General features: G+C 61.4%; 1 protein-coding gene across 1 annotated transcript in view; it reads left to right on the top strand.

Moving 5' to 3' along the window:
- Window positions 1-368: 368 nt before the first annotated feature.
- CPLX1 (complexin 1) overlaps window positions 369-11,996 on the top strand; it is a gene marked incomplete at its 3' end in the record, with an annotated part of 34,181 nt that continues 22,553 nt past the window's right edge. Inside the window, exon 1 of the mRNA XM_079920892.1 lies at window positions 369-406. Within this exon, the coding sequence (XP_079777018.1) occupies window positions 376-406 (31 nt within the window). The 5' untranslated portion in view covers window positions 369-375. The remainder of the gene's footprint in view (window positions 407-11,996) is intronic.

Below are 11,996 nucleotides of genomic sequence, written 5' to 3'. Positions count from 1 at the left end.
CCCCTGGGCCTGCCCCCACTTCTCAAAGGCAGCTTCTCCTCGGAGCTGCACGCTCCCATCCCTGCAGTAGCAGCCGGACGCCGGCCTCACAAACCCCAGGGGCCCAGAGAGACCCCTTTGCAGGGACCTTCCCAGACCCAGGTGCCTGTCCCATGTTGAAGTCCAGCCTCCAGGTGTTGGGGGGACCACGAATGATGCTTTCTCACACCCCAGACCTGCTTCTAGGGGAAGTTGGGAGGGGACAAGGAAGAAGTCCTCCCCCAGCCCCGTTGGTGACCTGTGACCATTTCCTCTCCCCAAGCAGAGAACTCCTGGCCACATTCGCATGTGAGCTGTGACCCTCCGAGGAGCCGCTGAGAACTCAAAGCCATCACCATGGAATTCGTGATGAAACAGGCCCTGGGAGGTAGGGAGAGGGGGGCAGCCTGCACACCCAGCAGCACGCAGACACACGGGGTCTCACGCAGCACGTGGGCACCGTCGGACTTCACCACACAGTCCCCGCAATCACACCTACAGGCTCCCTCTGGACCGGGGCTGGGGGCTGGGGCGGGGGGACGAACAGGGAGGGGCCAAAGGCGGTGCGTCCTGAATCCCCTGGCCAGCTTTGGGGGTGGGGGAGGATGCATGCCAGTGCACTGTGTCCGGGCGGAGCCCCCCAGGTGGCCCTGAGCAGCAGTACCTCTGTCGGCCTTGGGAGGACACCCCAGGGCGCACCAGGGGTCAATCCCACTGGTCAGATCCGGTGGCCCCCCACGGGGACTTTGCTTCTGATGCGCAGGGGTGCAGGAGGCCGCAGAGTGGCCGCAGCAGGCAGAGTGGGGGTAAGGAGCAGAGCTGGACCTGTGGCCTCCAGCGAGGACTTTGCAGTGTCACGAGGGAGGGGCCCCAGCGTGCACAGGCAGGTAGCTTGTGTGTACCCACCTGCGTCCCCACCTCCCCGCCCCCGTGAAGGCAGTGCAGCCTCTTTGTGTGTTGGGCGAGGGGACCCCCCTTCCAGCCCTGCTGCTGCTTTTGAAAGGAATCCTGTGCCTCCTTGGGTCAAGGCCATCAGCACAGCCGGAGAGCCTGGCCCAGGAGAGGAAGATGATGTAGGACAGTGAGCTGAGACCCTGGCCCAGGAGGTGGGCGGGGGAGCGGATCGAGGTCCGCACCGGCACAGTTGCATCCTGGTCAGCCTGGCCCACGGGGCCGGCCCTGTGCACCCTGGCTCCCCTGGTGCAGCGCCAGCTCTGGGAGCTCCCTGTGATGGGAGCCGGCGGCCGCTGCCTGATTCTGCCATTAGAGATGGCTTCCTCGTGTGACGGGACCACCCCGGGACCATACGTGGCCTCTGTGGGTCACACCCTGACCTGACGCCTTTCACAGCCGGGCACGTGTCAGGTGATGCATGACAGGGCCACCTCTTGGCAGGAGTGATGGGGAGCTTTTCACCAGAGGTGGGGCACCATGGGGGCTCTGGTGCTAGGAACGAGGGGCAGGATAGAGGGGCCAGTGCCACCGTGCCCAGGACAGGAACCTCACGGGTGGGCTTGTCTCCTGGAGAGTGACTGCATTTCCACTCAACGCGGATTAAATGGAAAGACGTCTGGGCCTGGCCCGGGGCCACATTTCCTGAGACTTCATGGTCAAAGGTAGGCTGCGGGTTGCGTCTAATCATAATGGTTACGTCACTGGAACGTGATTCAGGGACAAAAGCAGCAGGACGCACCAGGAGGGACCCAGGTTCCACGCAGCCGGTCCCAGGCTGTTACAGATAATTAATCAGGTGGCTAATTCGGGCCCCGAGGTGGGCTTGCAAGAAACGGAAATATCTGATTTCGCTGTCTGCGTGGCTGAAATCAGCTGGGTAATTGCCTGCCTGGATTCCCTTTGTTCCGTGTCAGCCCAAAGTTTCTCCTGCGGCAGTGACAGGGCGGCTTCACCAGTGACGTGGGAGCCTGGGCGCCGCCAGCGGAGGTCCCTCGGGCAGCAGCTACTCCCTGGGGCCCCAGACCCGGCGTTCCCCCGAACTCCCACCCCATTCGCACCCCAGTGCTGCTGGGGGCAGGGGCTGCTCCAGGTGAGGCCTTGCTTTCTGGTGCCGTGTTTTCTCTCCCCCTGGTGGGCGTCATTTTGGTCTCTCGGGATGAGTGTGGGTGAGAGACAGACAGACGGAGACCAGGAGATGATTCCAAGAGGGGCCAGAGCCCCGGACACGGAGGCGGGACGAACCCCGGACGCCGTCCAGAGACAGGCTAACTCAGAGGGGATACGGCCAGAGACAGACCGAGAAAAAGATGAAGGGAAATGCCTCGGACACTGGAGTCACAGAGATGTGGGGAAACGGGACTGGAGGGAGGTGGATGCAGGAGCAGGGCAGCGGGAGCCAGGCTGCGGGGATCAGGCAGGGAAGGTGGCTGGGGGCTTAGAGGCTCAGAACAGGACAGCCGAGGAAAACATGGAAAAGACGGGGCGGCCGAGACGGAGACTGGGGAACCCGGGGAATCAGGTCAGGAAGTATAAATGCAGGACAGAGAGACAGACAGAGGGACAGACAAAGAGATGTAGACAGAGACAGATTGACACAGACAGAGAGACATAGAGGGACAGACAGGGAGAAACAGAGAGGGAGACAGAGAGAGACAGACAAACAGAGAGACAGAGAAACAGACACAGGGAGACAGTGACAGACATAGACATACACAGACAGAGACAAACAGACAGGCAGACAGAGAGGCACACAGAGACAGGGATGTATTAGAAACAAACTGAGAAATAGAGTCAGGGCCAGAAGCAGAGACACATCCGCACACACACGCACGCTCAGAGAAAGGCTCACAGCGGAAATGAGGGGAGAGGCAGGCCTGGAGGGAGCCCCAGGCAGGCCTTGCCGCGCTGGGGACGAGACTCCATGTGGCCTAATTAAGCCGGGCCATCTGCCTGGCCCTGCCTCTCAGGCAGGCCCTTTGTTGGGGCAGAGGTTTCCAGGTGACTGCCTGGTGGGCAGAGCAGCTGCAGGACTCAGGATTCCCACATCACACGGACAGACAGACGGGGCGCCCACAGCCCCCCAGACGCATGCCTGTGTCTGCCCAGCCTTGTCCACTCTGGGGCTCTTAGGAGGAGCCCAGTCTGGGACCTGCCTGGGACCTGCAGGGCCGTGGACAGGTGCACGCCCTCCACACCTCTGGCCCCCACCTGTCTGGCCCTGACGTGTTCACCCCCCCTCCAGCACCCTTGAGCGCGGAGCGTTCTGGGGAGGGCTGACGGGGCTTGTCCGGGGCACACACGCCTCTCACTCCCTCAGTCATCTGGTCTCTGCTCTTCCAACAGCCTCTGCCCCGTCCATCCTGCTTGTCTGCACGATCTGGGCACCACGAGGCGGGGCTGGGCCGTGGGCAAGCCGGCTGTGTGCCGGTGCTGCGGGACAGACGGGAACGCGCGGGGTCAGGGAGAGCCAGTTCACACTTGGATGGCCGTGAGTCCCAGGCGAGCCCTGCCCGTGACCCTCTGTAGGCACCTGCCTGCCCCGTGTCTGCGGCTCGGCCCGTACCGGGGCCCCTGCCCTGCCGGCGGGCTTCTGGCTCTGCCGCTGTGGCTGCCGCGGGGCCCTGCTGAGGGCCCTCTCCTCCACTGGCCTGTCTGGTCGGACACAGAGCCCGCCTCTCTGGGGACCACAGGTCACGTGGGAGCCGGCACAGACCTCGGGGCACCTACTGCTGGAGGGAAGGGAAGTGGGGGCTGATGCGGAGGTGTCACGTCGTGGTGACGAGGGGCCGCGGGGGGCAGTGCGGGCAGGCCGGGGAGGGCCGCTGGGAGGGGCCGGCAGGTGGGCTGCAAGCTGCGGGCATGGGGGCGGGGGCTGGCCGCGGCCCGGCTGTGGGTGGTGAACAGGGGGACTCAGGCGCTGACACATCAGCTGTCCTGCCTGTCACGTCTCAGCAAGGCCAGCGGCCCCAAACCCTGACTTCACGCAGACTCGCGGCTTCGAGCTGCTCCTCTGAGGGCAGGTGGGTGGCGTGGGCCACAGAGGAAGGGACGGTGAGATGGCAGGGTCTGCGCGGACGCCCGGCCTCTGGGCCCCTGGAGTGGACACTGGAGGGCTCTGCTCAGGGCCCACCTCTCTCTCTCCCTCTCTCGACGCAGCCCGCGTGGGACCGGGCGGGGCCCCTGGAGTGTCTGCTCTTAGGGCCTGAGCTCTCCGTGGACTGACGGGGCGCCTGGGTTCCTTCAGACTCAGAAGACGTGATCCCTGGGAGGCGGCTCTGCCGGCGCCTGCCCTGAGGCCGGGGAGCTGGGGGCACTCAGGGCTGGCCAGGGAGCATTCTTCTGAGGCCAAGTGGTCGAGGAAAGTGAACAGCTATCGGCAAACTTTTTCTCCCCGAGAGAAACGTCCTGGAGAACTTGACAGGTGTTGGGCCTCCTGAGGTCCATCAACACACCCTGACGTTTAACTGAGCCAGCGTTCCGTCCCCAAGAGAAGAAAACATTGACGCACGGTCACGTGATGCTTGGGAGCTTGTCTGCGGCAAAGTGGCCTTGAGCCAGGGCCAGGCGCTCCGCCGCGTCTGCACAGATCTGGGACTCAGGGTCCTCAAGGGTGTAATTTGAAGAAACTGTCTTCCCCCAAGACCAGGAAGTGGCGATGGCCCCGGAGCTATATTTGCCTCGTGGACAAGAGCGTGGGCAGTTGGCGGGGTGGCGTGGTCCCTGTAGACGCTCGCCAGACTAAATCAGGAGCAGTGTGTCTATTTTGGCCCAAGTGACCCGGTTCGTAGCTGTCTGTCCCATTGTTCCGCTCAGTGTGGCATGTTCTGTGTCTGGAACACGCTTAGGTCCTCCGGGCTGGTGAGGGGGAGGGGAGGGTTTCCTGGAGGAGGGCATGTCCGAGGTGGGCTCCAAGGAGGAGTGGACGGACTGGGACCCAGTACACGCAAAGGTCCAGGGGCCGTAGGGGCTGGGACGGGCTTGGAGGGCAGCCCAGTGCCCAAGCCTAAGCTCAGGTCTGCCTGGCCACACCCAGGGGCTCGGTCAGTGTGGACAGCGTCCTGCGGAGAGTCGGCCCTGGGCCCGGCCTGCGGGCAGGGAGGCTGGTCTGGGCGCAGCTGAGAGGCTGCCCTCTCTCCAGAAGCGGGGGGGGCAGGGGGCCCGTGCCTGGTGCGTGGGGAGGACGAGGGAACGACCAGCCGCTGTCCTGAGGCCGGCACGTCTGCGCGTGTGTGGGCGGCAGGAGCTCCAGCACCCAGACCTGCGTGGAGGGAGGGAAGGTGCTCTACTGACACCCCCCGGGGAGAGCCTGGGCCGGGGGCCTCCACACCTTGCTGGTGGTGGGCTGTGCGCTCTCGGCCGGGACACCTAGGGGGTCTCGTGGGGATCAGTTCCCAGATGTTTAGGGGCCACAGGGACCAGATCCAGGAGAAGGGAGGGCAGCGCCCTCTGTGAGCCAGGAGCCCTGGGCAGGGGAGCCCCCCCTCGGGGCCAGCACCTCCCCCGCCTCTAGGCTGTTGGAGGCCTCCTTCCTCTTCCCTGCTGCCAACTCCGCAGCGCCCAGCTGAGGCCTGTCTGCAGCTGCTTTTGGGGGGCCCAGAACTGGGGCTCCCGAGGTCTCTGCCGGTCAGACGTGGCTCTGCCCCGACCCTCCCTTGCCTCGCCTCCTAGGACGTCAGGTCAGGGCCGCAGAGGCAGTCCTGTCCCGGCCCCCGGTGTCCGCCCGTGGGACTCTACGTCGAGGGCGAGGCCGGGCGTCCCCATCCTGTCCCAGACCCAGGTCCTGAGGCCTGAGCTGGCCGCACAGGCTCCCCCGCCCTGTCTGTCTGCTTCAGGGCTCACTCTGCTTGTCAGGGGCCTCCCACATGCCCAGGGCTGCTCTGCTGGGACACTGGCCGGGGGAGGCCAGACTCTCTGGCATCGGGTAGGCTGAGCGTCACAAGGTGAGCTGTACTGCAGGGAAAGGAGCAGATTGGGAGGGAAACTAGAATTCTGCACTGGGGAGAATGCTTTTGACTCAGATTACAGAGAACCAGACAGAGTGATTTGAATCGGTTTGTTTTTTTCACATGATGAGGTGTCAGGAAGTGGTTCAGCTGCTCAGCGGTACCATCAGGGACCTGGCTCTGGCTCTCACTGTGCTACTGTCATCCTAGTGGAGCGTTCCGCTTGCTCCTCGCCGCCACAAAGTGGCTGCTGCTGCTCCGGCGTCACGTACACAGTCAGGGGAGGACGAAGGAGACAATCCCTTTGTCTGCTTGGCGAGTGTGTCTGTGGAATCTCATAGATGGTTTCCATTTATGTGTCATGGGCAGGAAGGTCTGGGAAGGTGAGGGCCAAGGAGGCACATCACCCTCCAAACAAGGCAGCTTGCATCAGCTCGGGAAACCTGGGTTTCCAGGTGCAGGAGCCCCGGACCACGAGCTCTCAGAGGGCAGAGGTGCCTCCCCCTCCCCCTGCTCGCTCTTGAGAGCCGGGCTCCTCCTCCACAGGCGGCTGGCAAATACTTGAAGATTAAATACCAATTTTCACTCAGCATGGGCTGCCCAGATGCCATGTTGGATCGAGAAAGTGCTGGCTTACTTCATGGGGCTCAGTGAAGACGCTTCTTACCCCTTGTCTCGTAGAGAAAACTGCCTGTTCTCCCGAAGCGCTGGACAGCCCTTCCCTCGGGAGAGGGCACTCCTGGTGGTTCAGCCGCCACTCAGTTGGAAACGCTTTAGCCCGAACCAGGGAGTAAACTGCATATAACGCGCTTCAACGCATGAAGTCATTTCTTTTTTGCCGTGGTTGGCGAGGACTTCTGGTTGGGATTAAAGCGCGTGTTTGAATAGTTCCTGCGTGACGAGCTCTCAGGAATCTTGTGCTGACATGGGAGGCTGCCGGGCTGGCTCCGGGTCGCCCTGCGTTTGATGCTGGGACATTTTACAGAGTGGGCAGGGACTGAATGAAAACCTCAGAGCCAGCATCAAGTCCAGGCAAATCCCAGTGCTGACAAGTTTCAGAGACCTCAGCCTCGTGAACCCAAACCCAGGTCAAGACGGATCAGGGGAGGGGGCTCCCGGCAGCTGCAAGCGGCCCCTCCCTAAGGCGGCCCCCTCGGGGCTCCTGCCCCTCGTGGCAGAGGAGAGGAGAACGGGGTCCTTCCGAGGCTCCTGCCGTTGGCTGTCGGCTGCTCAGAGCCCCGGATCCCGTCTGGGCGGGGGGCGGGGGCTCTGGCTGGGGTCCGTCCGGAGCCTCCTCATGGCCTCTGCCTGTGCTCTGGGCTCCGTGCAGATCAGCTTTCCAGCTTTGCCCGCGCTTTTCTCGTCTCCTGGACAGGGTAGAACGTGGCTTCTCTCGCCCCGCCGGGGTCAGTCAGGACCTCCGGCTGCTTCTTAGGGGGGTGGCCCCGTGGGTCCCTTCTGGTCCCCTGGACTAGACCATGAGCTGTAGTGTCTGAGGCCAGGCCCCTCCTTGGGGGCCAGTGGGAGGCTTAGGGTACTGGGTGCCGAGTTCTGAGGGTGCTGCCTGCTGAGTGCTGCGGGTGCTGTGCGTTGGATTCTGACTGCTAGTTCTGGGTGCTGGGTGCTGGGTGCTGGGTGCTGGGTGCCAGTGCAGACTGAGCCTCAGAAGGTCGAGGACTCCTGGGGTCGGGCAGCTGGCCGGAGCAGCCCCAGGGCTGCGTCCTTTGGTGCTAATGGCCGCTCCTAACATTCCCCGGGGAAAGCCGTGGCCGTGTCCGAGTGGAAACATCAGAACTGCCTGCTGAGCTCTGCTTCCTCGGCTGGGAGGTGGGCTTCACCAGGAGGGTGCTGGCCACCGCGTGCGCCCCAGGCCGCCTCAGCCCCGAGCGTCTGCCTTTACCCTCTGGGCCCCTGCGGCCCAAGAGCTGGCGGGAAGGCCGCAGGTGCGGGGCCTCTTGGGAGAGGAAGAAGTGCAAGGGCTGCGGGCGGGCGGAGGAAGCAGGGAGGACAGAAACAGTTTAACAGAAGCTGAGGGCGGAGCCCCAGCAAGCTGCCAGCCTCGGGCCCCGGAGGGTGTTTGGGGCCGAGGGCCACCTTGCACTTAGCGTCCTTCAGAAGGAAGCCTCTGGAAATGGGTCTGCTCTGCGCCTGGCCCACGGGCTGCTGTCTGCCAACACCCTGCTGGCGGGGCCCGCCCTGCACAGGAGCAGACGCGGCCGGGTCCGTGAGGCCCCGCACAGTAGCACCCCGACGCCCCCCTGCCTCGCTGTCCCACTGCAGCTGTGCATCGGGCTGTGGTCAAGGGGGTCTGTGCGCCTGGCACCAGGCCTGCGTGGAGGTGGCTAGGAGGGGCTGCTGGGGGGCAGCAGCTCGTGAGCCTCTGCTCCCGCCCCAGGTGGCCTCAGGGCCCAGGCCCTCCCCCGGCAGACTGGGCAGCGGGTGAGCGCAGGGGAGCTGGGGTCCAGGCGCGAGGAAGCCGGCGGCCACACCACCTGTCCCAGATCCTGGTTCTGTTTGGACTCGCTAATCAGCATTTTCATCTTGCCTCTGTCTCCACGTGTCCCCTCCTGAAGCCAAGACCAGACGTGCCACCTGGCACCTGGCTCAGCGGGCAGGGACAGCGGCGGCGGCCTGGGGCCTCTCCCCGACGGGTGTGGAACATCTGACCAGTGCCCCAGACCAGCAAAAGAGGTTTTCCAGGCCACAGAGGCAGGAGGAGCGTCACAGAAGATGCGGGCAGCGCGGGCCGGGGTCTGATTTAGTCAAGACTAGAGCGGGGGCCTTCCACGTGACCAGCCAGCCGGCCAGCCCCCCGGCCGTGCCCCTGGGCCGGCTTCAGGAGGCGAGGCTGCCAGGCCTGGGGCCAGAGCATAGTGGTCAGCAGGGTGAGACAGGGCCCATGCCTTGGGCCTCCCCTCCCCGAGGGCTGGGCAGAGACGCTCCGGAGGGCGTGGGCTCTGTCTGCCGGCTAGGATGAGGCAGAGTGTCCACTCGCCCGCCCCCGTTCCTTCGGAGCTTGGCCAGCAGGTGGGAGTGCGGCTGGACAGGCGTTTGGAAGCCAGGCCCCGGGGCGGTGGATGATGGACAGTGGATGGTGGCGAGACAGGTTTGGCTGCCCCTTGGACGCTGGTCTACTCCTTGGCCCGGGGTGTCGAGGAGACTCCGACGCAGGCCAGGCAGGCGGTGCCCGTGGACCCCGGCCACAGGCCCCTCAGGCCAAGCACCTCCACAGGGCAGCGGGGGGGGCGTCTTTGAGGGGCTTCGCTTTGCAAGAACATTAACTGTTGAATGTGTATCATCACAATTAACATCTGATCTAACTTGTGTCACCTTGACTTTCACCTTTTTTAAATGCTTCCTTGCTATTTCACTTATTTAATCTTAATACATTGGACTAAATTTTCTTTTTAAAAACCTTCTGCAGTGTTTTGGAACCCGCACGCCCTTTGAAAACATTATTCAAGCTCTAATTGTTGCCGTCACGGGCGACGCTGTGTGTTTCGAGCTCTCGCCAAGTCCTTCCGGCGGTTCTGTGAGCTCCTCTGTCCGGCCTTCACCCACACCCGCCTCTGTTCTTTGTGATTCCGGTCTGGAGGCTTGGTATTACCGTTGATGTTTTCTTAATACATAAACTTTTTTTTTTGTTTGTTTTTTTTTTGCGGTTCGCGGGCCTCTCACTGTTGTGACCTCGCCCATTGCGGAGCGCAGGCTCAGCGGCCATGGCTCACGGGCCCAGCCGCCCCGCGGCACGTGGGATCTTCCCGGACCGGGGCACGAACCCGCGTCCCCTGCATCGGCAGGCGGACTCTCAACCACTGCGCCACCAGGGAAGCCCCCATAAACATATTTTTATCTTTGCATTCAATTTGATGAGGTATTTATCCACGTTTATTTTTTAACATGAAAGTGGGTTTTTTTTCCTACCATGAAACTAATAAATGTTCATTGTAAGGAATTGCAATAATACAGAAAACATAAAGAAGTGATATGGAAAATTGAGACACCACGTTGCTTTCAAACTCATCTGCTAGAATCACTCATTACTTATGTGAAATAATATTATTTTTTTCCAGGAGAAATGCCTTCAGACCTGTTTCTAATTTTAAAAGACTCTGCAAAGTTCTTTACGCTGTCCATTTATTAGAACTAGCTCGGGGCTCAGCTGGCTGTGCCAAAGCTGGGGGCCGAGGATCAGCCTGCCACGGTGACTGTGGCTTAAAACAGCTTTAGACAGAAAACGCGGGACGGCGTCATTTCCTGACAGCAGCCCTTTGAACAGTGCGTGTTTCAGGGAGGTTTCTGTCTGCTGTGTAGACAGGTTTAGACGAAACTCGCCCTTTGGGTGATGAGCTACAGAATCAGTACAGACTTAACTCCAAGTTCCAGGAACAGTTTGTAAATATTTGCCCACCTTCCTCCCATCCTCCTGGCAGAGGTGGGGCTGCAGGTATAACTCGAATCCAGACCCAAGGAGCCCGTTGGAACGGAAAGTACCAGCAAGGAGCGGTCCTTGTGGACGCGTCCCCGCTGTTCCTCAGTAATGCGCTCGTGGATCATCTCAGACACTCCGCTGGTCTCCTGGAATGGGTGGGGGCCCTGAGCTGGGACAGACCTCCTGCCCCTCCCCCCATGTCCCCTCGGCAACAGGCGCCTTGACGACGCTCTTTCCTCCTGAACCTGTGGTTTGCCCTGAGTTAACGCATCTGGACTCGGGCACATTCCACCCCATCAGCACTGTGCGCTGTCCCGCCTGACGGACGAGGCCCCTCTCCTCTCTCCTCTCCTGCTGGGCCTTTGGGAACTTTCCAACAGAGGGTGCGCAGGAGGGCCATGGAGTCTATTCTGCCTTGGGGCATAGCTGCCAGTTGGGCTGGGTATAAAGTTGTAGATTTTAAAGAATTCCTCCTTGGAATTTTGAAGCCTTTTTTCAGTTGTCTTGCAGGTTCTAAAGTTGCTATTAAGTCACATGCTGCTCTCACTTCCAGTACTTTCTACATGACCAGTTTGCTTTTCTCTCTGGAGGCTTTTACAGTTTCCTCTTTGACTTGGCATTTTGAAATTTCAAACTCTCAGGACCTTGCTGTGGGTCTTCTTTCACCCCCTGCGGGTGCACTTCCTCGGCCCGGGGACAGGGCTCTGGCTGCCTCCTTGCTGAGCCCTCACCTGGCCCTCTCAGCTCTGGGCCGCTCTGCTCTGATTCTCTGTGTCCTTCTGTTTTCTTTCCCGTTGTTCATCTCCTTATCTTTTGTTCTACTTCCTGGGATATTTCCTTCATTTCATTTTCTAACTCTTCAACTGAACTTTTCATTTCTGCATTTACATTTTTAACTTCCAAAATCTCTTCCATGCATTCTGAACGCCCTCCCTTTCAAGGGTTCCCCTGGCCCTTGTACTGTCTCCTCTGAGCACCCTTGCCTGTCTGGGTGCCGCCTTCATGCTGGGGGCTCTCCGGGTGAGTTCTGAAAGCCTGGCTGAAGTCCTGCATGCTGTGGGGGACTTCTGGCTTACCTGTGGGAGAAACATGTGGGAAGCTGGCTTTTATGTTTGGAGAGCCCCAGATGGTAGCATCTTCCGGTCTTGTTGGGAGGCGTGGCTCCATTTCTCCAGAAACAGATTCTGCGTGGCTGGATGGTGGGTTTCGTGAGCAGGGCAGTGGGTGGGGGCTTGGCGAGGTCCCCAGTTTCGGGAAACAGAGAGCCCCTTGACCCCTGTCTGTAGGTGGATGCGTCACCTCTGCCCCCACGGTGCCTGAGACTGGTCTGAGCCTGGAGGGGCTCTGGTTCAGTTTCTCCAGCGAAACGGGTTTTTGATTCCCCCTTGCCGCTTGGGTGGTGGGTCCCCAGGGCGTGGCGCGCAGGTGCCCCTCGTGCAGACCTCAGCCCCTCCCCCAGGACCTAGCGCCTCTGATACCAGAGTCAGCCTGGGTTCTGCCTGCACGTGAGCTGTGCAGCGGTCTCTCCCCCTGTTCTTGCTTGGGTGCCCCCTGCACGTCTGCTCTCCATTTCCCCAAATTGGATACCTCGGCCACCTTGTTGTCTCCTCTCCTGTCTGTTTGTCCTCGTGGAATTATACTTTCACATT

Source organism: Stenella coeruleoalba (assembly GCF_951394435.1).
Source record: "Stenella coeruleoalba genome assembly, chromosome: 4".
Classification (NCBI taxonomy): Eukaryota; Metazoa; Chordata; class Mammalia; order Artiodactyla; family Delphinidae; genus Stenella; species Stenella coeruleoalba.
This window is presented reverse-complemented; position numbering and strand designations above follow the sequence as displayed.